Source organism: Physeter macrocephalus, chromosome 11 (genome assembly GCF_002837175.3).
Source record: "Physeter macrocephalus isolate SW-GA chromosome 11, ASM283717v5, whole genome shotgun sequence".
Taxonomy (NCBI): Eukaryota; Metazoa; Chordata; class Mammalia; order Artiodactyla; family Physeteridae; genus Physeter; species Physeter macrocephalus.
Genome location: NC_041224.1, coordinates 68,123,252 through 68,149,332, shown reverse-complemented (window position 1 = coordinate 68,149,332; position 26,081 = coordinate 68,123,252). Strand labels below are relative to the sequence as shown.

Here is a 26,081-nt window from a genome sequence, read left to right as displayed (position 1 = left end):
TTAAATCTTGCATTGTAAAAGGCCTTCTCTGACACTGTGCTGGTATGGGATAGGGGATGCCACCTTGTTACTGTCAGGTGGGGACAGAAGTGCAGGTTTCCTGCTTGGCCTTTACTGACACCCTTGGCGGGGGAGGGTGCCCCATCATTGTTGGGTGAGGGTAGGAGTTCAGGCTCCTCACTTAGTTTTCCACTGATACCACACTGGCTTGCTGGTTTGGAGAGGGAGAGGTAGATGTTACTGCTTCCCATATGGCCTCCACAGGAGGGTGGTGGGGCTTGTTACCTCAGGCAGGTGGTAAGGGCGGTAGGACTTGTTACTAGAGGAAGGTGGTAAGTCCTGGCATCTTACTTGGCCCTTTCTGATGCCACTCTAGTGAGAGAGAGAGGGGAATCTCACTACCTCTGGGTGGGGTGAAAATTCAAGCTCTCAGCATGGTCTGTGCTTACCCTGGTGGGAGGAGGGGGGCTCATTACTGCTAGGTGAGGATTAAAATCTCAGTTTCCCACCCAGCCTTCTCTGAAACTACCATGGTAGAAGGGCATTGCATGAGTGCTTAACCCCTTTTTAAGGCCTCTGATTCTTCCAGAGAGTAATAGCCACTGTCACTGTGCAGGGATTTTTCTTACAGTGGTTAACAGAAGTAGTGAAAGAGGCAGTAGGGATAATAATAGCAGCTTACACTTAGTGAGCACTTAACAATGTGAGATACCAATGCTAACAGCTTCACCTGGTTCATTACACTTAACCCACACAATACTGCCAAACAGCAGCATTGCTACTCCTTTTACAGACAAGAAAGCTAGGGTTTAGAAAGGTTATATTATGGCAGAGTCAGGATTTCAATCCAGGCAGTCTCACTGCTAAGCCTGGGCCTTAAAACTACTTTACTATACTGTAGTGAGGATTAATCAAGATGACATGTGAAAGTGCTTGAAAATTAGAAAGCACTAAACAAGTGTGAGGGAATTTTTATTACCACTTTTCAGAGTACTTTGACAAGTAACCATGACTAGGTAAATGAAATTTCAGGCTTCATGCAAAGCTAATGAATCATTTATACACTGTTTTCCACTGTAACAGCTACCCAAAAGATAAGTTTCATATTCCGTAAAAGCTGCAAAGCACCTTTGAATGAAAGTTTTAAAGGTAGAACTTTAGGGAAATACATGTACAAACTATTTTCTCATAGGTATTTTTACACTTTTTACATATAGAAATGGGAGCTGAATTTTGGTTTAATCTCTTTAGATAGGTTTAAATAGAGGTTGTGAGGAGAGAGGTGTTATGGATAATCACTGAGCCATGCTATCTACTTTATAGGAAGGAGATTAAGTTGTAGAGGAATCCCTTTAAAGAAATAGTTATATGTAGATCATGAAGTAGACAAATTCACATGGAAAAGGACATGTATATTGTTCACATTTCAACTATATTTGAAATGACGTATAATTCCTTAAAGCACATTAGCTTACAACACTGTTTCATTCATTTATCAAACATTTTTCCAATACTACGTCCTAAGCTCTGTGATAAGCTCAATGGGCGAAGATAAAGACACAGTCCTGCTCTCAAAAGTTCATAGGTAAGTAAACTGTAATTAGAATTCCATGTAATAAGTACAACCCTAGAAGTAAACTTATGGCCCTGCAAGGACTGGCACAAGGAACAGTGTGGAGGAGGTAACTCCTGGGCTGAGTCTCACAGGAAGAGAAGAACGTAGCTTGCAGGGGTCTCGGTGGTGTGGGGCAGTACAGGACACAAAAGGACACAACATGAATGAAGGCCTGAAAGAGTGCGGACATCTAGGGAGCTGTGGGTTGATGGGTGTACCTAGAGCAGCAGGAAATGAGACTGTCAGATCACACAGGCCTGGTATGCTTTATTAAGGATTTTGGTTCTTAATCCTGAAGGTGATGGGTAAGCCAATGAAGGATTCATTTTAGAAATAGGACTCTTGTCATAAGGTGGTGTTATGGAAGGGATTAAAACTAAAGGCAGGGAAGAAGCCTATAATACTGCTACAAATAAGAGATGATGGGGATTGTAGAATAATCTGATTAACTGCATATTTGGTGAATGGGGAGGAAGAGGAGCGAAGGGAGGTATGTTTTTAAAATATTTCCTAGGTTTCTGACATAGATGGTAGAGTTATTTATCAGCATAGCAGGGAGGTAAGTGGGGAGGACAGGCCCAGTTTTGGGCATGCTAAGTTTCAGGTACTGGGTATGGAGATGCTGATTTGGGATCGTCAGTGTGTGGACAACAGTTGAAGTCATAAACATAAAACTGTCCATGAAGACTGTACAGCTTGAGGGGGAGGAGGAGAAAAACTCAAAAGGGAATCCTGGGAAACATCAACATTTGCAAAATGGTCCTCTATGAGGAAAGTCCAGAGGGAGATTTTACACAAACCAAAGGAGGGGAGATTTTTAATGTGGAAGTCACTGGTGATCTTGGTGAAAGCACTTTGAATAAAATGGTGGGAGAAAAAGCCAAACTACAGTGGGTAGAAAGTGAATGTGTAGTATGGAAGTGAAAAGAGTGGATGCAGACAGCTCTTTAAGATGCCTGGATGTGACACACAGGGGTGGTAAGTATGACCAGAAGCCAATGAGCTGTCATGTCTTTTCTACTGGAAATACAAGGATGCCTAATGACAGCAATACAATAAAGCTGATGATGCTGGCATTTTACAAATGCTAGCTTAATCTTTGGCAACTTGGTCAAAAACAAATGCAGGAATGAAACAGAGGAAAATACAAAAGTGCTATCTAGTCTCAGGATGGGTAATCTGATGTAACACAGAAGCCACATTTTCCCAAGTTAATTATAGGCAACAATAAGTAGTTTTCAAAATTATGTCTTTTATTTGTTCTTCTAAAAATACCTATGAAATATCTATCAAACTGTATGTGAAATGCACAATTTAAAAAAAGGTTTTGGTCTTCCTCTTTCACAACTTTCGATTGGGAAACAAATCCCCACTGACATGTCTCATTGCACACAGTAAACCTCAAAGGAAGGGAGAGTATATATGATTTGAAAGAAGTCTTTTAGACAGTCTGATCTGCATTCCCACACCTTAGATGAGACTTCTTGACCTAGAAAGGTACTTCAGGAAGGCAGGTCAGTTCAATTCGGTAAATGTTGGTTTACGTGCCTCAATGTGCCCAACACAAGGTGTGGAAGCAAAAGCAACGGGTTTTAGTATAGCTCCCCAACTAACTTTGTGACCTTGCATGAGTTATTTAACCTTTTTAAGTCTGTGGCCTCACCTGAAACTTGAAAGGGTTGTATGAGAGAATCCTTCAAGTTCTTTACAGTTCTTGATATTTTATGATTTATTGACAAATGGGTCGAAGGTTGCTAAATTAGACATTCTTTTCTCTCTACCTGGTGACTTTCAAGAGCATATGCAAAGTTTTCCTTCCATGCTTCTTGCTCCAAACACTTACCACTCTGTTCCCACCTGCCTAATTCCTATTTAGGTTCAGCTTCCAACAATACTTCCTCAATGAAGCCTTCTCCAACCTTCCTGTTAGGAAGGAATCGCTCCTTCCTCTGACCTCTCAGAACACCCAATCTTTACTTTGCTTATGGCACTCTTTGCTTTGGCATTCATGTCTTATTTTACTAGACCAGAGGATGGCAAACTTTTTCTATAAAGGGCTAGATAGTAAATATTTTATGCTTTGCAGTCATACAGTCTCCATCACAACTACTAAACTCTACCATTATAGGGAGGAAACAGCCATATGTAACAAACGAGTGTGGCTGTATTCCAATACAACTTTATTTACAAATAGGTGATTGTTTGGCCTCTATGTCCTAGTTTGTTGACCTTCATGCTAGACGATAATGCTCTTGAGAGCAAGCTCCACACCATATCGTCTCTGCATTCCTTGTGATGCCTAGTATAACATATTCTTGCCTAAAGACAGCACACAAATAGATGGAATAAATTATGTACACTTAAAATAGGAAGAAAGAAAATCAATAGCCATTCCCTCTATGTTATTTATTTCAAGAAAAAAAAAGAAAGAATCGATATAAAAGCATAAGAAGATGGTGTAGCCCTTCAATAATCTAATCAGTGTCTTTACATTGCTGCCTTTTAGACAGTACTTTTCCTTTTCTAAATCTAGGGCAAAAAATTAAATTTCACTCATCTTACAATGCCAAAAGCCAAAGGCCCTTCTGCATATAACAAAAGCATATTTCCCCCAATTTTTTGTTTTGAAAAACATCAAGCTGTTAGAAAAGCCAAAGAATATTAAACAATGAACTATACTCTACCTAGATTCACCAACTGATATCATTTTGCTACATCTGCAAAAGCACATTTCAAAAATAAATTTTATTGTAAACTGCACCTATTTTAAGTGTAACTTGCAACAAGTTTTTTTTCTGAGAAAATTTTAAAGTTTTGCTTTTTAAACATTTGGGGAAGAGTGTTTGCCCAAGCATACCATGACATTCAATATCCTTAAAGGAAAATATTAATGTATTTGATTACATAGAATGAGTAACTTCTATACCAAAAAAGACAGTATAAACAAAATTTAAAGGAAAAGGAGACACCAGATGCTAGGAGAAAATGTTAGCAACAAATCTATAAAACAGGAATAAAAATATATAAAGATAATAAAAATTTTAATGTGTGAACAGAATTTAAGAAGACAACTCAATTAAGATGGATAAAGGATGTGAAGATATACAAATGACCAATAAATATATGCAAAGATATGCAATCTTACTAAATTATCTAAATTTATCTAAAACACTAGTGAGATTCCATTTCAGTTTAGCAGATGGGCAAGTATTTTAATATATAGAATATATCTACATTGTAATATCTGATGTTGGTAAGTCAGTAAGTTTTGACAAATCTATGCACCTCTATAAGAACCATCAAGGTAGAGAACATCTTCAACACCCCCAAAAGTTCCCTTGTGTTCCTTTGAAGTCAATGTTCTCCTCCACACCCAGAGCTCTAGGCAACCACTGATCTGCTTTGTGTATCATAGATTATTTTGCATTTTCTAGAATTTCAAATAACTGGAATCATATAGTAGGTGGACTTTTGAATCCGGCTTTTTTTTTTTTTTTTTTTTTTTTACTTTGAATAATGCTTCCCTGAATTCTGAATAATTCATCCATGCTGTTGAGTGTATCATCAGTCCATTCCTTTTTATTGCTAAATATTATTCCATTGTATGGATATACCACAGTTTGTTTACCATATCACCTGTGGGTGGATATGTGTGTTGTTTAGGGATTTTAGTTATTTATGAATATGGTTGCTAAGGTCATTCTTGTACAAGTCATTTTTGTGAAGAAATGTTTCATTTTTCTTGGGTAAACAAAAAGGAGTGACATTGATGGATGGAGGGCTAGTATATGTTTGTAAGAAACTGCAAAACTTAAACCACACTTTTTAAAACAACAGGATTTGTTAAATTATATTGTTAAGATTCAAGAGAAAGCAAGTTATCTTTTAAGGAACAAAACTACATACTGAAGTGTGGTCTACATTAAGACTCTCATTTTCTGCAGTCAGAGGTGTTAATGAGACCTAATATTGCTGCTTTTCCTCTCTACACAGACTGCTTTCATAGGTGAGAATGAACTGAGCAAGAGCAGAGGCCCACCATAAAGAATGCTTTTAGTCTATTTCCAGTATCTCATAAAACCCCAAGAGGACTGGGAAAGGGCATAGAAACAGGAACTTAGCTGTGTGTATGACCATTTTAATGTCTGGTATTACTGTTCTCTTTCATTTACTAGAAATGCCAGAAGGCCTTCTGCTTGATGCCCTGCTATGTCTAAGTACAAACATGAAGATGTTGAGATGTAAGCTTCAGAAGGGCAAGAAGAGAGACTGAATTATTATAGGGTGTTGGAAAAGGCCTAAACAGAGTTCATCTATATTCACCCTTCTAATTTCTGCCCATCCTCCACACCTGACCCACTAGTAGTCTCTTTTTCTCTCCATTCTATATTGCCCTCCGGAACCCTCCTCTTGTCTGTTTCCTTCTCTTCTTTGGTCCCACTCTTGTCTTCCTTTTAGTCTCTTCCATTTTCTCTCATCTTTCTGCTTTCTGAGTATGTGTACAAATGTGCATGTGTATGATTCTCACCCTCGCTAGGCTTATTTCATGTTTCTCTTCCTAGTTTCTCTTCTTCCTCCCAAACAAAAGCTACGAAGTCTGTTAGACGTAAAGAAATAGAACTATTCCCTTGCAATTGTTGATGATGGGCTTTATGCTTTTCATTTGCAGTAGTTTTCTCCCTGCAGCTAGATACTACAGGTTCCAGTCTGAGTACTGGGATCACCCATCTTCCTGAATCTCTATGTTAAATGACAACATAGCATGTTCAAAATGTACATTGAATAGCTGTCACTCCCTTTAAGGAATTTTCAAAACATGAGTTAAATAGTTGTTTTTAAAATTCCTCTGCAGGTATTTTAAAACATGTTTCAACTATATAGCTATAGATATACAGTCTACAATGAAAGCTTCACTTTCCTTTCATAAAAACAATCATTTCTCTAATAAAGAAATCTTTTTAAGTTCAAGGCCATATTTAAGCCCTAAGAAATAAGTCCTGGTATTTAAATTACCAAGTATTTCAGTTACTGAGGTGAATGCATGTAGCTGATGGAAACCACATAACTCTTACCAAATTACCAAATTCCGGGAGTCTAGAACTTTTATTTCTGTACTGCTTTAAAATCTATACATATGTATGTGTGTGTTTGTATGTGTATAAAATGTCAAACTTCAGAAAAGTTGCAAGTATAGTTTAGAATCATGCTGCACCTAGTTGTCATGTCTTGTTCCTACCCATCTAGAAAATTCCTCAGTGACTCCTTGAACTTTCATGATTTTGAGACTTTTGAAGATTAAAGTTTATTTTGAAGAATGTCCCACAATTTGGGTATGTCTGATGTCTCCTCACGATTAGATTCAGATTATGCATCTTTGGCAGGAATATCACAGTAGTGATACTGTGTTCTTCTCATTGCAGCCTATCAGGTGACAGACAATTTTGATTTGTTGCACTACTGATAATGTTCACTGTGATCACCTAAAGTGGTGTGTACCAGGTTTTCCCACTATAAAGTCACTTTTATTTTGTAATTAATAACAACTTGGTAGGAATGTACTTTGAAACTAGGTAAATATCCTATTCCTCATCATATATTCATTTTTTTAAAGAAATGGGTACAGCATAAGTATTTCATAAAAAAGTAAATATTTCTCTTTCACTGGTTAAAAAAAGGCAGAGTGATATTTGGAACAGGATTTGAGATATAGGTCTTCCCGCTTAAACTGACAGATCAATTACCATTTGTATCTATTTAAAACATAGGCCATTATTTTTAAAAATGTATAAGTACAATAAATGTATTCTTTCCTCACATTTGAAACCTGAGAAATAAGCAAGCTTCTGTAGGGTAAAAGCTAAGGCCATGTCATTTCACTGTTAACTCAGTATCCGTCTTAAACTGAACCTGGCTTAAGGCCGGCTGGAGCTCTCACTGCTTAGCACTCACTCCTTTTCCCTCTGCCTTTACTTGGGCTGTAAGCTTACTAAGGTTGATATTTTTTTCTCATTTCCTTAGATAATGATTAAATTACTCATCAATCAGTTCTCAGTTTAGATAAGCTCCTCTAGGAACTTCCCCCGACTCTTGTTGAATATCTCAGCACCCTGTCTTGACTCATCATAACCCTTAAAATATTATATCGCATTTGTCTGTTTGCTTGTTTGAACTGAACTATCCACAAGACTGTAAATTCCAAGAAGACTAAGATTGTGGCTTTAGTCCATTAAAAATTTAATAACTTAACTAGAACAATACGAATAGATTTAAACTCTTTTGGTTCTTCTGCTATCCCACTCCATGCCTCTCTACTTAAGTAACCACTATCATGAATTTTGTGTTTGTCATTTCCTTGCTTAATAAAGTTTTTTTTATCACATATGTATGTATCCCTAAAGAATATAATTTTTAGTTTCCCTTGTTTTCACACTTTATAAAAATAATATTTGAAAAAATTAATCAGTGAATTTAATTTACTAATATTTTTAGAATTTTTGCTTTGGTTCATGAGAGAAACCGGCCTGCATTTTTTTTTTCTTGTTTGGTTTTGTTAATAAGGTTGTACTGGGCTCAAAGAATGAATTGGGAAGAAGTTCCACTTTTTCTCTTCCTGGAATAGTTTAAGATTGAAATGATCTCTTCCTTGAATGTTTGATAGAAGTTGGCCATAAGATCATCTAGGCCTGTGATTTCTTTGTGGAAAGACTGTGAATAACCAATTCAATTTCTTTAATGATTAGAGAACTTTTCAGGTTTTCTATTTCTTCTTGAGTTGGTTTGTTGAGTTATAATTTTCTAGGAATTTGTTAAATTAATTTAAAAATTTAAATTCACTGGTATAAAGCTGTTTGAAGTATTCTCTTAACTTTTTAATTCCTCTTCAAGCTGCAGTTAATTCTTTATATTCCTTATATTATTTGTGTCTCTTCTTTTTTTTTAGTGATCAAGTTTGGCAGAGGCTTGCCTACTATATTAGATTTTATGAATAATTAATTTTTGCTTTGTTGATACTCTCCAATGTTTGTTTCCTAACTACCTATTATAATTACCCTTGTTTTCTCTCTAGGTCAATTTGGCTGCTCTTTTTCTAAGATTCTTAAGTTAAATACTCAACTACTTATCCATACACTTTATTCTTTTCAAATATAAGCATTTAAATATATATATTTTACAGTTTTGCTTTATTGCATCTCCCCAAATTTTGAGATGTAGTATTTTCATTATTCTCCTATTTTAAGTTCAAAAATTTGTGACTTACTGTATGACTCCTGAGTTTAAGTCTCTAAATTTCTAAATGTATATGGATGTTTATCTTTTTGTTATCGATTTCCATCTTAATCGCATTACATTCAGAGCAAATTGGTTGCAGAATACTTCTATTAAAAACTACAAACTTCCCCATAAGTATTGCTTTTTTGGGGATATGCTATATTTTCATTATCATCAATTCAAATTATTTCCTAATTTCCCTTGTGGTTTTGTAGGTATATTATTGATTTCTAATTTTATTCCATTGTGGTCAGAGAATATACTTTCAGTTTCTTTAAATTTACTATGATTGTTTTATGGCCCAGCATATAGTCAATCCTAAACACACTACGTATGCTAGAAAAGAATGTGCATATTCTGCAGTTGCTGGGTGTAGTGATGTATAAATATCAATTAGATCTAGGTGGTATCATCTATATTTTTACTGACTTTTTTTTTAGTCAAGTTATTTTATCAGTTGCTGAAGGAAGGTGCTGAATATCCGTCTATGCGAATGGAATTATTTATTTTTCTCTTTGTTAATATTTGTTTCCTGTATTTTGAAGCTGTTATTAAGTACATACACATTTATGATTGTTATATTTTCCTATTGGTTAACCTTTTATCAATTTGCAATGTTGCTCTTTATATCTCCTAATACTGTTATATATTAAACTCCTCTTCGTTTGATATGAATGTAGCTATTCTAGCTTTTTGTTTTGTTTTGTTTTCAACTTATATTTATATAGGTCTGTGTTTTTATATTTAAGTACATCTCATGTATATAGCATTTAGTTGGGTCTTGGTTTTTAAACTTTTTGACAATTTATGCCCTGTAACTTTTTTAAGGAAAGTTTTGCACATTCTGTTTAGTATAATTATTGATATATTTGGGTTAGGTCTGCTGTTTTATTGTTTTCTGTTTGTTTCACTGTGTTTTGGAATATTTAGATATATTACAGAATTCCATTTTAATTTACATATTAGCTTCTAAGATATTTTGCTAGTAGCTGCTCTAAGGGATTATAATATACAATCTTAACTTTTCATAGTTCACTTAGAGTTAAGATCATACCACTTTGTATAAAATCCAGAAACTTTGTAACCTTATAGGTTTTCTGTCCTCCCCATCCTTTATACTATAGTTATCATATGCAGTACACCTAAACATGTTATAACCTTATAAGACAGTGCTAAAATTTTTGGTTTAAACCATAACATGTATTTTAAAATTTTGTTAAAGAAACAAAGAGGAAACAAATCTTCATTTCCAGTGTTCTCCATTCTTTCCTTCCTAAAGATAGCAATTTTCATTGGGTATAATTTTCCTTCAGTCTGAAGAACTTTAGCATTTCTAGTAGTGCAAATCTGTTGTCAACTAATTGTCTTAGGCATATATTTTAAAATGTCAACTGTATTTATTTCACCTTTATTCTTGAAGGATTTTTTTGCTGGATATATAAATTCTGGATTGAATTTTTTCTTCTTTTAGCATTTTAAAGATGCTCACTGTCTTCTGGCCTCTGATGAGACAGAGGTCAGACACTATCTGAATCATTATTTGCCTGTATGCAGTGTGACAACTTTCAACATTTTCTCTTTTTATTATACTTGGTTTTTATCAGTTTGACTATGATTTACTTAGGCATGATTATCTTTGTATTTATCCTTTTGGAGGTTTGTTGAACTTCTTATTGAATCTATATATTTATGACTTTTACCAAATTTGGAAAAAATTTAGACATTATTGTTTCCAAAATATTTTAATGCTTCATTCTCTGTTCTTCTTCTGGATATCCAATATATATTACACTGTTTGATATTGTCCCACAAGTCCCTAAGGCTCTGTTCTTTTTCTTTGTTTTTGTTCCTCATTCCCTCTACCACACACATTCTTCAGACTGGTTAATTCCTATTCACATAACTTTAAGTTCAATAATATTTCTTCTGTTACCTCCATTCTGCTCTTAAGCCCACTAGTGAATTGTTTTTTAAAAACGTATACTTATTTTTTTTTATTTTTTATTTTTTTGGTGGTATGCGGGCCTCCCTCTGCTGCGGCCTCTCCCGTTGCGGAGCACAGGCTCCGGACGCGCAGGCTCAGCGGCCATGGCCCACGGGCCCAGCCGCTCCGCGGCATGCGGGATCCTCCCAGACCGGGGCGCGAACCTGGTTCCCCTGCATCGGCAGGCGGACGCGCAACCACTGCGCCACCAGGGAAGCCCCCGTATACTTATTTTGTAAATAATTTTACACTTCTCTCAGCCTTCCCTAGTGTTAACACCCTACATATAACTATAGCAAAATTACCAAAACCAGAAAATTAACACTGATACAAAACAATGAACTAATCTACAGACCTCATTAGAATTTTGCCAGTTTTCTCACTAACGTCCTTTTTTTCGGCTTCAGGATCCAATCCAGAATCCCACACTGAATTTAGTTGTCACATCTCTCTAGTCTCTATGAGTTTTCAGTCTTTGCATTTCATAAGCTATCTTGTAGACTGTCCTCAATTTGGATTTTGTCTGATATTTTCTCATATTTAGATGGCATTTTTGGCAAGAGTACCACAGAAATGATGGTGTGAGCTTCTAAGTATATAATATTAGAGGGTAAATGATGTTGATATGTTCTGTTTGTGGTGATGTTAGCTTTGATCACATAGTTAAGGTAATATCTGCCAAATTTCTTTATTGTAAAGTTTCTATTTTCCTTCTTTGTAATTCAATTATCTCGTGTGGAGTTATTTTGAAACTTCGAAAATATCCTGTTTCTCGTCATACTTTTACTCACTAATTTTTGCATCCATTGATGATTCTCTCCTGCAATAATAATTACTGTGGTGTTTGTCTAATGTTGATTTTTCTATTTTTCATCATTCCCTCTCATTAATTCATTTGGTGAATTTTAAAATTCAGTTACTGTATTTTTCAGTTTGATTCTTTTAAAAAAGCAGGCATATGACTTTTTTGGACTCAACTGGAAAAATCTATTCTTGGATAGCAGCTGAAATCTCAGTTCAGTTTGTCTTTAGCTGAGGCACTTGGAGTCTGTCCCACACATATATGGTACCAGGGTCATTCAGATATTTATAAATAATTTAGGGGATCCTCCTTTCTGGCTCTCTCCTTTTTGAATATCATCCTTACATTCTAGCAGTTGTCTTTGCCCCAGATTCTGTCTTCTGGTTCGTTAGGCCAGAAGAATTGCAGATTTTCTACAGTAGTTCTAGTCATCCCATGTGGTACCAACTGTGGCCTGCCCTCAGGCTAAAAGCCATAAAACCAGGAAACTCAACTCAATGCTGTTCCCTTCTTCCAAGTGTCTATTCCAATCAGAATTTGTCTGCTTTTGACTGGTCTCTAGTACCTTCAGGTAGGTTTTTTTCATGCTTTACCCAGAGATTATACTTGTCATCTGCAGGAGGGTCAGTCTGGTAGGAGCTTATTCAATAATATCTGAAGCAGTACTGGATCATCTGTATGATACTGATTCTTTCAAATATGTTAAGACCTGTTTTATGGCCTAGTGCATAGTCAATTCTTGTAAATTTCCCATGTGTGCTTATAAAAAATGTATATTCTCTAATATTGCCATGCGGTTCTATCTATGTGCATTAAACCAAGTTTGTGAATTGTTTTATTCAGCTTTGTATATATTTAACAATTCTGTCTGCTTTACCTACCATTTGAAAGCACTGTGATAAAATCTCCACTATGATGCTGGATGTGTCAATTTCTCCCTCAAGCAGTCAACTAATGACTCTAGGTGACAGTAATAATAATGATGATGATACTATTTCATATGACTGCAGTAGAAGGGCAATTAGAGTTATAATCTGACCCATATTCTTTCACTAGGTCAATTTTGAATGTAGCTTTGAGGGTAAAGTTCTACATCAGTTACAATATCCTTTAACTCTTCTCACCAAACTTACATTAGCGGTGTGTCATGTTATAATATAGTAGAAAGAAGGTTAGGTTGGGATTTTGGATACCTGAATTTGAATCCCAGTTCTATTGGTAACAGGCTGTGAAACTTTTGGCAAATATCCACCCTATACATCTCCCATCCTTCTCCTTTTTTTTTTTTTTTTTTTTTTTCCGTGGTACGCGGGCCTCTCACTGCCGTGGCCTCTCCCATTGCAGAGCACAGGCTCCGGACGCGCAGGCCCAATGGCCATGGCTCACGGGCCCAGCCGCTCCGCGGCATGTGGGATCCTCCCGGACGGGGGCACAAACCCGTGTTCCCTGCATCGGCAGGCGGACTCTCAACCACTGTGCCACCAGGGAAGCCCTTGACCTTCTCCTTTTTTGAGTTCCATTGTCCTCATTTGTAAAACAAGGAGGACTGGACTAGACTAGATACTATGAAGGCCTCCTCTCTGTTTCTGATATACTCTGTGTCAATAAGCTATATAGCCTACTAGACACAGAGTTCACATTATTGATGAAGAAAAGGGTAGGGTGTCCTTGACATGCTGACCAAGTGCCACATAGTGAGGAAAGGAGAAACAAGATGCAAGTGGTATCAGGAAGAGCAATATTACCATTAGAGAGTTGAAGGATTTCTGCTCCCTGTAATTAACTATTAAATCTATGTTCTGGCTCCTTGGTACAAAGAAAACAATGTGGTGAATGGCCAATTCCAGGCCTTTGCTGCTGTAATGAAAATGAAATAGGCACCTGCATGGCTCTGCACAGGACTCAGTGAAAAATGATCCCCTTGCTGTAAGGCTGCACTTATATTTTCTTTGTTTGTACACAGGGCTTTCTTGTCACATTCTGAAGTGCTCACCAACAGTCTCTTTGATCCAACAGTACCATATCAATTATGTAAGGTTTGTACATCACTTTTCAATTAACAGTTTCCTTGGCTCCAGAAAATATATACACACAATTTATAAGAGTATTCTTTAAATATTCCATGAGGAACAGGTTACTATGAATTAAAAATAAGAATGCTAATAAAATATGCAATGCCTTTTAAAGTGCAATGAAACATCAAGAAATTAGAAATCTTTTAATTAAATGCTTCTTCGGTGTATCTTACCCAGGTGACAATATTAAACATGTATAAAATTAAAGTCACAAAAATGTTACTTTATCTCATTTGTCAACTCAATAAAATGAGGACACATCAATTTAGGTTATAGGAAGGGATGTCCTGGACAGGGACTCAGGAGACTAGCATTCAGGTCATAGTTCTATCACTAGGTAGTTGTATGATCTCTTTGCCACATCTCAATTTACTAATCTGTAATATGGTCTATTTAGAATTTGTTCAACATTAAAAGTCTATCAATATATTTTCACAGCACTCAGTAGAACTTGTACGGGTCTTTTTTTATGGTAATAAACACATAACATAAATTTACCGTCTAACAATTTTAAGTATACATTAGTCTAATTAACTATATGCACATGGTTGTAAAACAGATCTCTAGAACTTCTTCATCTTGCATGACTGAAACTCAATACCCACTGAACAGTAACTTTCCACTTCCCCTCACCCCAGCTCCTGGAAATCACCATTTGACTTTCAGTTTAATGAGTCTGACTACTTTAGATATCTCACATAAGTGAAATCATGCAGTATTTGCCCCTCTGTGACTGGCTTATTTCATAAGATTCATCCATGTTGTAGCATATGGCAGGATTTCCTTCTTTTTTATGGCTAACCAATATTCCAGTGTATGTACATACATTTTCTTTATCCACTCATTTGTCAATGGACATTTAGGTTATCTCCCCCTCTTAGTTACAATGAATAATGCTACAGTGAACATGAGAGTGCAAGTATCTATTTGAGATTCTAATTTCAATTCTTTTTGGGTAAATACCAAGAAGTAATCCCATATGGTAGTTCTATTTTTAATTTCTTGAGGAACTGCCATTACTGTTTTCCAAAGCAGCTGCACCATTTTACATTTCCACCAGCAGTGCACAAGGGTTTCAATTTCTCCAAATTCTTGCCAGTACATGTTACGTTCTGTGTTTTTGATTTTTGGATATTATATATTTTGGATATTAACCCTTCATCAGATATATAAGTTTCAAATATTTTCACCCATTCTGGTCTGCCTTTTCATTTTGTTGATTGTTTCATTTGCTGTACAGAAGCCATTTAGTTTGATGTAGTGCCACTTGTTTATTTTTGCTTTTGTTGTACTTTTGGCATCATAGCCCCTGCAAAAAATCCTTGCCAGGACCAATGTCAAGGAGCTTTCTCTTCATGTTTTCTTTTAGGAGTTTATGGTTTCAGGTCTTACATTTAAGTTTTAAGTCCACTTGGAGTTAATTTTTGTGTTTTGTGTAATTTTTGTGTATGGTCCCCAACCTTTTTGGTACCAGGGACCAGTTTTGTGGAAGACAGTTTTTCCACGGATGGGGGCGCAGGGGCAGTGTGTGTGTGATGGTTCAGACGGTAATGAGAGAGATCAGGAGTGGCAGATGAAGCTTTTCTTGCTTGCCCGCCACTCACCTCCTGCTGTGTGGCCTGGTTCCAGGGGTTGGGGACCCCTGGTGTAAGATAAGGGTCCAATCTCATTCTTTTGCATGTGGATAGCCACCATTTCCCAATAACATTTACTGAAGATTACCCAACAGCATTTATTGAAGAGACCACCTTTTCCTTTGTGTATTTTTGATGCCTTGTCAAATCTTAGTTGACTGTATATTTGTGGGTTTACTTCTGAGCTCTCTATTCTGTTCCATTGGTCTATGTGTCTGTTTTTGTGTCAGTTTGCTTTAATCTTAATTATTTCCTTCCCTCTGCTAACTCTGGGCTTAGTTTTTCTTTTTCTAGTTTCTTGAGGTATAAAGTTGTTTGTTTGAGATCTTTCTTCCTTTTCAATGCAGGCATTTATTGCTATGAACTTCCCTCTTAGCACTGCCTTTAAGCATCTCGTAAGTTTTTGTATGTTATATTTTAATTTGTCTCTAAGATACTATCTAATTTCTCTTTTAATTTCATTCTTTGATTCACTGTTTTTTCATGAATTTGTTTAATTTCCACATATTTGTAAATTTTCCAGTTTTCCTTCTGCTATTAATTTCTATTTTCATTCCACTGTGGTCAGAAAATATACTTGGTATGGTATCAGTCATCTTAAATTTGTTGACTTGTTTTGTGACCTAACATGTGATCTATCCTGAAGAATGTTCCACGTGTGCTTGAGGAAAATGTGTATTCTGCTGCTGGTGGGTGGAATATTTTGTATATGTGTATTAGGTCCATTCAGCCTATAGTGTTGTTCAAATCCTCTGTTTACTTAATGATTTTCTTTCTAGATGTTTATCCATTATTGAAAGTGGGGTATTGAAATCCCTTACTTTTACTGTGTTACTGTCATCTTCAGTTCTTTTCAATGCTTGCTTCTTATATTTCAGTGCTCTGATGGGTGCATATGCATATATATTTACAATTGTCATACCTTCCTGAAAAATTGACCTTTTATTACTATATGATGTCATTCTTTATCTCTTCTGAGAGTTTTGGACTTCAAGTCTATTTTGTCTGATATAGGTATGGCCACCTCTGCTCTTGTTTGGTTACCATTTGCATGGATTATCTTTGTCACTTCTTTCACTTTCAGCTTACATGTGTCCTTAAATTTAAAGTGAGTCTGTTGTTGACAAATGATTTTGGTCCATTCAGCCACTGTATGTCTTTTTACTGGAGAGTTTAGTCTATTTACATTTAAACTAATTATTGATAGAGAAGGAACTACTATTGCCATTTTGTTAATTATTTTCTGTCTTGTAGTTATTTTGTCCCTCATACCTCTCCTGCTGTCTTGCTTTGTATTGTTGATTTTTTTTTTGTAGTAACATGCTTTGATTCCTTTCTCATTTTCTTTTGAGTATCTTCTATAGGTATTTTCTTTGTGGCTGCCACTGGGTTTACATAAAACATCTTATAGTTATAATAATCTATTTCAAGCTGATAACAACATCAATCACATACAGATATGCTACACTTTTACTTCTTCCCCTAATATTTTATGTTACTGATGTCACAAAATATATATTTTATATCATGTATCCATTAACATACTTTTATAGTTATAGTTATTTCTACACTTTTGTCTTTTAATTTCTATAACAGAACTAACAGTGATTTAACCACTCTCCCATTACAGTATTACAGCATTCAGTATTTGTCTATATATTTACATTTACCAGTAAGCTTTATACTTTCATATGCTCTCATGTTGCTATTTAGTCTTTTTGTTCCCATTTGAAAGACTCCTTTTAGAATTTCTTGTAAAGCAGCTCTAGTAGTGGTGATGAATTCCCTTAGCTTTTATTTATCTGGGAAAGTTTTTATTTCTCCTTCATTTTTGAAGGATAGTTTTGCTGGATATAGTGTTCTTGGTTGGTCTTTTTTTCTTTTAGCATTTTGATTATAACCTCCCACTCCCTTCTGGCCTGTAGTGTTCCTGGTGAGAAATCCACTGATTGTTTTATGAGTTCCCTTGCATGTGACAAGTTGCTTTCCTTTTGCTGCATTCGAAATTCTGTCTTTGACTTTTGATAAGCTGATTATAATGTGTCTCTGTGAGATTCTTTGGGTTCATCAAAGTTAGGATCTGTTGGAATTCTTGAATTTGGATTCCCTTTCCTTCACTAGATTGGGAAATTTTAGGCCATTATTTATTTAAATAAGCTTTCTGCCCCATTCTCTCTTTCTCTCTCCTTTTGGGACTACCATAATACATACATTGGTCTACTTTACAGTACAGCATAAGTCCCTTAGGCTTTTTTCATTCTTTTTTCTTTTTATTCCTGACTGGATAATTTCAAATGACCTATCTTTTAGTTCGATGATTCTTTCTTCTGTTTGATCAATGCTGATCTTGAATTCCTCTAATTTTTTCGGTGAAATCATTGTATTCTTCAGCTCCAAAACTTCTCTTTGGTTCTTTTTATATTTTCTACCTCTTTCTACCTCTTTGTTATTTTCATTTGGTTCATATATCATTTTCTTGAGTTCATAGAACATCTTTATGATGATTATTTTGAATTTTTTGTCAGGTAATTCATATACCTGTTTCTTTAGGGCTGGTTTTGAAGATTTATCTTGTTCTTTGTAGGGGCCATGTTTCCCTTTTTCTTTGTGTGTCTTGTAACTTTGTGTTGGGATCTGCACATTTGAAAAAACAGGCACGACTTTTAGACTGTACTTACTGGCTTTGTAAAGGGGAAGACACCAATCACCTTGACTAGGGAATTAGGCATTCTCTGACACTTTTGTAGGGGATAGGACTTCTCTGGGCCTGCGTGTGCAATTCCTCAATTAGAAAGGCTTGCTGGTTTCTATTTCAAGAGATCATAATCTCTTGCTCCCTCTGGTGTCTGCCTGCAGCACTGCAAGTTCTCTGGTTCTCAGAAGCAAGGCTGCCTTGCTCTCTCTTGTTCTCAGGGGCTGCCAGGCATCCAAAGTATGCCAATTTCCTGTCAGTGCTGTAAGTCAGGTGAGACAGATACAAGTCCCCTGGCAGCCCTCCAAAAAGCCAGAATGCAGGACTCACACTCAACTCCCCTCCCTCCTAAAGGGGAGAACCCATGAGCTGGGGTATTCTCTTCCAGTGTGGAGCTGTGCCAACTTGAGAGAGGGGCGATCATGAGTAAAGCAACAGTTCTTCTCACCCACATCAACGTGGCTGTTCTTGGGCTTTGAGATCATCTGGGGTATTGCAATATCTTAACTGTTTCCCAGAGTTCTCATAATGGTATATTGGTCTGTATATAGTTGTTAAGTATCTCTGTGGGGAATGAGAACTGGGACTTCCTACTTTGCCAGTTTGCTCGTTTTCACTGGTCCTTTTATTGCCTTCTAATGTGCATGTCTGGTCTCCTCAAGGAGACATTTTGAAGGTAGAGGCCTACTTTTCTATGCACTGAAATGATTTAGGTACAGAGAAGATTCTTAACAATTACTTATTGAATGAAATCTGCTTTAACATATTTTAAAGTTTTCATACTTTTTGGAAGATAATACATTTCTGTTAGCCTTCATCCTAGATCATGCCTGTCTAAATGTACTGTTTTTACAGGGCTCCAAATAAATTCCTCAAGACCTTATCTTAAAAATCCTACTTTGAATCTGTGCTGCAAGAAAAAGCACATACTTTTACAGTGCCACATATGCCAATTTAGCTTTTGTACAAATCATAATCCAGAACTGTAGAATTTCCACCCTTCCTCAAGGCATGGGCAAATACCATTTCTTCCTGAAAGTCTCTCCAATGCTCCAAGTTAGAACTCATTCATTCATTCATCAAATATTTAACAGGCACCTCTTATGTGCCAGGCACTCTTTTAGGCTGTGTGGGCTACTCTGTAGCTCTGATTATGTTACAGAACTTCTCATAGCTTTTCTTTAATTTTAATGTATGTAAGTTGTTCCTTCTTCAACTGTGGGCTTCTAGAGGGAGGGAACTGTGTCCAGTTCACCCCTGTAACCCTGGAATCTGTACAATGCTTTGCACATAATTGAGATGAAATACAAGAGTGCTAAAACAACCTCCAAACAGCTAGATTGGGGGAGAAGAAAGTCTTCTAAACCATCTCAGTTTGCTGAAGAACCAGAAAGGCTGAAGTGCCCTATAATCAGGTGTCATATAAATTCCACCAGATCTCAATTACTTAGCTTCTTTTATGCTTCTTTCTAATCCTTCTGGAAAATGTGTTGATGACTATTTTCTATCCTTTACTTAAAGGGTACTAACAAGTTAGTGATCCATATTTCAGTTACATGTATATCAAAACAAGTCAGCAATAAAAATGGAAATGCACTCAAGTGATTTCCAGAAACGTAAAAATCACCATCACTAGCCACCATCACCCTCCACTTCCCCAACTTAGAAAACATACCCTCCTCTCCCAACTATCACAAACTCTATCACAGCAGTATTAGAATTGACAGCTAATAAAAATAAAAAGAATAAGAATAAAAAGCCAAAAGAAACAGCAGAAACCAGAAAGTGCCACATATAGGAGGGATAAAATGTGTTTGACAAACTAATGTCCCAGGATCCCAGCTCTAAACTGAACAAAATAAACATAGAATGTGGTGAAATCCACTGGTTGGGAGATTAAAAGCTTTCTGAGTGTCAAGAAACCTTGAGGTCACAAGTAAGGGAGTATTATTCAAAGAAAACTGGGGATTTCAAAATACAGGGAGAGGATCAAGCTACTTTTACAAGCTCCTGGCACATAGTAGGCACTTAGTAAATGAAAGCTATTATGAGGCGCTAAGGTCTAGCTCAAATGTCCCTCCTTTGTGATATCCCGGACAGAGGCTACTGAGCTCCTTCCTCTGTGCTCCATTATACTCTGTACAGGTTTCCAACACACCATTTTTATATGCAATTTACATGTCTATTCCCAATCCTATGCAGGAATTTCCTGGATGGTTGGGATCATGTCTTATGCTTCTCTGGAACTGGAAATAGTAGGCGCTTACAATGATTAAGTGAGGGAATAAACAAACTACCTCATACAATAAGAAGAGGTTTTGATCAGAAAAGAATGAACAGCTAGGATGGAAGATCTTGTCTATAAGTCTTCTTGCTCATTCCTTCACATTTCAAATGTCTCTTTTGTTACTTGTTCTGTTCAAAGTACATTTATGTATCTTCTTCCATTAGCAATATAGAATAGGTTTCACAGAGTAAATTCTTCCAGATGATGCAGCATGCAACAGTAGGAGAGCATGGGGTTTGGTTTTTTAGTTTTTACTTCTTATTTTGAAATAATTTTAAATTGGTAATGGAAGAATATAAATTATATACTTTGAACAGGACAAATTACAAAAGAGAATGGCTTTTAAATGTGAAAGAATATGCAAGAAGACTTAAAAACAGGATATGATGTAAGAATAGTAGAGTTCCCTTCAGCCAGTACCCCTACTGTTAACACATTACAAAACCATAGTATAATTACCAAAAGCAAGAAGTGAGCCAATAAAATTAACTATTCTATAGACCTTATTTGAATTTTCAAGTTTTCTCACTAACGTCCTTTTTCTGGTCTAAGATCCCACATTACATCTAATTGTCAGATCTCCTTAGTTTCCTCCAGTCTGTGACAGTTCTCCAACCTTTCCTTTTCTTTCATGACACTGACACTTTTGAATACAAGTCAATTTTTGTGTAGAATGTCCCTTAATATGGGTTTGACAGACCTATGTTGGACTCTTGACTCTGTGACTTACTATCTATGTAGCCTTGGGCAAGCCAACCTCTCTGGGACTCAAGTTTCCTCATCTGTAAAATGATATAATAATACTGACTTTCTGTTTTAAAAATTAAATGAAGCAATATATATTAAAATACCTGGAATATAAGGCCATACCACAAATGCTAAGTCTTTTCTCCTTGCCCCTGCCTTTCAACTATTTCTGATAGAATTTTGCTAGATGTGTAACCCGTATTTCAATGCCTTCTTTTATAGATAAAACCACATATAACTTAGCCCTCAAGTGATGACTCAGTGTCATTACTATAAATAGCCATTATTGCACTGTGTAACAATTCTAGGTCTGTGTTTTTTGTTCTCTCTCACTGCAGTCCCTTCTCATTGTCAGTATACCTACGTGTAACAGCCTCATCATTTCCTTTCTGATTTTCAGCTTGAAACATATGGGGTTCCATTTATTTACTTATATATTCATCAAACACATACTGAAGCTACTGTGTCAGGCCCTGTGTTAGGATCTCGGAGAAAGTGATAAATTACCTCCTGTCCTCCTTGATTTTATGGCTAGTTGGGGAAATGGACAAGTAAACAGTTAATTACAATTCAATGTGATTAATTCTATGAATGACATAATGCAGAGGAGCATATAAGAAGAACACCTAACCTGGACTTGGGGAAAGAGTCAGGTTGAGGAAGGTTTCATAAAGAAGGTGCCATTATGTCTCAGTAAAGGTCTGCAGAATGTGTAGAAATTAACCAGATGGAGAAGGAAAGAGAGCAAAAGGCACACAGTTTAGGAAGAGCTATTAGAAATACGTGCTGAGTAAAAGTAGATCGGTTCTGAAAAATAAATCTCCTGTGTTATAAACTTGCAGCTTGAGAGCGATTTTGTGCCAATAGCTCAGGGGCTCAGAAACTTGACCAGGAAAATTCTGGCCCCAGGGCTGTGTTCTGGAGACTGCAGTTGACAGGCCTAAACCTTTGGATATTATGCTGAGCTTACCTCTTTCAACATCTGTGAACCGAAGTAAAATTTAAGGCTACAGTTGGCTGCTTGTTCCCATTTCAAAAGTATAACAGGTTTGCCCCTTTCTGACAGAGGGGTTTCTTGCTTCAAAAAAATATATCAATGGTCATCAAAAAGTCCTTTTTAAACTGACCCTTTTAACTGAGCTGGTAAGAGAGGTTTGGAGACTTTCCCAGCTGTCTTCCCTTCTACAGCACTCATTCCTACGGCCTCAGAGGTTTGCATTTGAGCCTAACTCATTCCAAAGCCCTAGTCTGACCATGTAAATTTATGATCTCAGCAAGTGCTACAAGTATATTACCCATCAAATACTGGAACTTAGGAGAATGCAATATAAGATTTTCAAATTAAGAGGTTTTTCTGCCAGTTCCTATTTTACTCTCCCAATCATCTTCACTTTTTTTTTTTTTTTTTTTTTTTTTTCCAATCTGGAGAGTAAATAAGCTTTTAGTTTTCTCCACAGGGGATATTTCTCAAACTTAGCTGCTTCTAACTCAAAGCAATAATATTACATACCGTCAACTGGTGTATGAGGAGGTCCATTAAGAAGGTAATCTTGTTACTAAACAGAACATCAGTGCAGTTTTCTGAACAGTTATTGCAGGTGAGGTTGTAAACATTGATTGCATTGCAGAGAGACCTAACAGAAGGAGAAAAACACCACTTATAAAACCCGTGCAGCTCTTCTCTAAACAATTTAAAATACATAAAATGAATGGTATAAAAGCAACAGGCATGGGATAGAAGTCACTCTAAAAAAAAAAAACAAGCCAAATATTACTAGGTACAAGGTCCATCAGCTAGGTATAAAAGCTTGTAATTTTTATCCACAGCCCAGTGTTCATTAGTAACTAATTCTTGCCTCTTATTAATTTCTTAGTTGTAGCAGCAGGCAATGGAAATGTACTTACCAGTCTACTGACAAGGTCTTAATAATCTTATCTTAGATATTACCCAGGAATTTTGGGATCTAGAATTCTTCGAATAATACCCAGAAAAAAAGGTCTGCCAAAGCTCCTGTTGCTAGATCTCCTGGTAGACAAGGGCAGATGATGGAAGAAGGGAGCACACATGAGGAGAAACTAGAGGCTTTCCCTGTGAGACAAGAACTGCAGAGTTCTGGGGAGTGAGCACCACACCTGCTCAGAGACTGAGCAGGGGAGGACCTAGAGAGTAAAACAGTCTAAGGTCAAGCCCATCAAAGAAATGTTTTTTTTTTTGTTAAGGATTAAAAAATATATGCCACTGTTCAAAGAAACATTTGGAGCAACACTCAATGGGTATTCTTCTGAGTGCTTTGAAAACTGTGATTAACCTGCATTGCCTGAGTGATCAATGTTGATTCCTGCCTGTCTGACTAAATCTCCTGCTTAAGTCCTATGTATAAGTGTTTTGATTTAGTCCCTTACAACCAATCCTCTAGAACAACAATTCTTAAAGTGTGAACCATGGACCAGTAGCATCAATATCACCTGGGAACTTTTAGAAATGCAAATTCTCAGGTTCCACCCCAGATTACTAAATACTAGAAACTTTGGGGGTAGAGTCCAGCAATTTGTGTTTTAACAAATTTCACAGGTAATTCTGATGCATCTTCAAGTCAGAGGACCACTGCTCTGGAATAGGGGTTCTAGAGTTTGACAGAGCATTAGCATCACCTGTATATCTTTAAAGATATATACTTGCCTGAATTCCTCCCCTGGAGATGCTAGTTGGGGAATGGGAGGGCTCTAGACATCTACATGTTTCAAAAGCTCTATGAGCAATTCTGATGTATAGCTAGAGTTGAAAAGTACAGGTCTAAGAACCAACAAGTGAGTATTCATTCATTCAACAAATATCTAAGTGCCTATGATTTTCCAGGCTCTGTGCTAGGTGGACAAGGCAGACAAGCTCTCTGTCCTCATGGAGCTGATGCTCTAGTAGGAGAAAGATGGTGAAGACAGCCCCTCTTGTACTTGTAATCATCTGTTTGTCTGATATAGTTGTATCTTGCTTCACATAATTGATAGGTTCCTGAAAACTGAGCATTACAATACATTGGTTAAGAGTAGAGGTACTGGAATAAGACACTAGGTTAGAAACCCAGTTGTGCCATTTGAGGTTTTAGCAAGTTACTCATTTAATATCTTAGCATCCACTTCCTTACCTATAAAACTGAGATAATAATACCTAAGCTTCACATGGTTATCATGAGACTTAAATGAGATAACAGATGTAAAATATTATACTTAGGACAGTGCCTGGCACATGGTTAAATACTTAACAATGATAGACTTCGTTAGGGTTATTAATCTTATTATTCTTGTTAAGAATAATGCACAAATAAAACATTAAAAAATCCAATCAAAGAGTGCTATAGAAGCTATTATTTCCAGGATAATAAAGCACAGTGTGTCCCAAATTTTTTCATGGTATACTGGCATAAACAATGAAAGGACTCTAAGTTGAAGGGAGCCAAGAGGAGGCTCAGCTCTGGCCTGACTTAATCCCTGAGGATTGTACAGGAAAACGTGGCGTACATGTAACTCATTTACAACACATTGGTTGGAGGCGCTACCTAACAAATTCTCCACAAACGCAAATCAGCATTATTTCAGTTATTAGGTAACATATTTAGATTTTTCAAGAGGGCTTTTCTTTTTAATTTAAAAAATAACATGTATTTGTGATTATAAAAATAATTTTAGATAACTGTCATAACTTTGGGAAAGAGAAGCACAAATAAACAGTAAAAAACTATCAAGAGATGATTGGTATTTGTACTTCCAGTCTTCTCTTCTTACAAATATTCACTTAGTTAATATGTGTACAATGAATATTTCTCCATGACATTTAATATTCTTCTATAGGGACTTCCCTGGTGGTCCAGTGGTTAAGACTTCGCCTTCCAATGCAGGGGGTGAGCGTTCGATCCCTGGACAGGGAGCTAAGATCCCACATGCCTTGGGGCCAAAAAACCAAAACATAAAACAGAAGCAGTATTGTAACAAATTCGATAAAGACTTTAAAAATGGTCCACATCAAAAAAAATCTTAAAAAAAAATTCTTCTATAACACTGGTCTTCAATTTTTTTAAAAAAAGCAGCAGAATGCTTTCTTACTCAGACGCTTAAAAGCTAACAAAATCTTTTTCAGAAGCTTAAACCAAAGAACAGATAAAATCAGACCTCTTCTGACTGAAGCAGAAGTGGGGGACCCAGGACCCTACTTTGTTCTCCTCTCAAAGAGCCTTGAAGGGTTCCTCAGAGACCTGGGGACACCTGCGGGTGTGTTCCCTTGGAGTACAGTAAAAACTACTGAGCTTCAATACAAATAAAATTTAACTTGGTAACTTTCTGAATAGGAATGATGACCTTACTACAACACACACAAAAAAGCATGGTGGAAAGTATCTCCCTCTTACTTATTTCCCTCAGCCACTCAGTTCCCTACCTTAGAAATCACCATGGTTACTAGTTTACATATCCTTCCAGAAGTAGTCTGTGCATATGCAAGAGTTGTTCCCTCCCACACAAATGGTATCATACAAGATTTGGAGGGTGAAGTGCGCCAAGGCCATCTTCCCGTGCCATTGGTTGTTGTCCTTATCAAGCAAGGTTTGGAAAAGTGAGGTTTTCCTGCAGTAGTATTCAGGTTCCATTTCCCGAATTCTGTGTGTCAAGAACCACTGGGATAACTTGTACTACTTGATTTGATTTCCTAACCTCTGATCTGCAGCCTTAAGTACCTATTCTGTGGTTTCCTGGTTGTGAGAGAAAGTTATGTGTGGCATTAGCTTATTTCCTTCCTAACTTGTGTTTGGGAGCAGTGCCCCCAGTGGATATGTCTGGTATTGTTTTGGAGTCAACAACAAAAGGTCTACAACTTTTTCCAACAGTTTTGTAAACATCCAATTTCTTATTTTATTTTATTTTTTTATTTATTTTTTTTTTTTTTTTGGTATGCGGGCCTCCCTCTGCTGTGGCCTCTCCCGTTGCGG

The 26,081-nt window shown here is 36.6% G+C and overlaps 1 protein-coding gene across 19 annotated transcripts in view; it reads right to left on the bottom strand.

The window, feature by feature from the left end:
* The window catches only part of SCAPER (S-phase cyclin A associated protein in the ER), a 491,770-nt gene that overhangs the window by 104,191 nt on the left and 361,498 nt on the right, over positions 1-26,081 (bottom strand). For 18 of the 19 annotated variants that reach the window (XM_055088136.1, XM_028495131.2, XM_024128925.3 and 15 more), the window contains one exon: positions 22,616-22,739. In XM_055088136.1, coding sequence (XP_054944111.1) covers positions 22,616-22,739 — 124 coding nt within the window. Of the gene's footprint in view, positions 1-15,930; positions 18,014-22,615; positions 22,740-26,081 lie in introns of those variants that run through there. The other variant, XM_055088150.1, reaches the window with a different exon arrangement.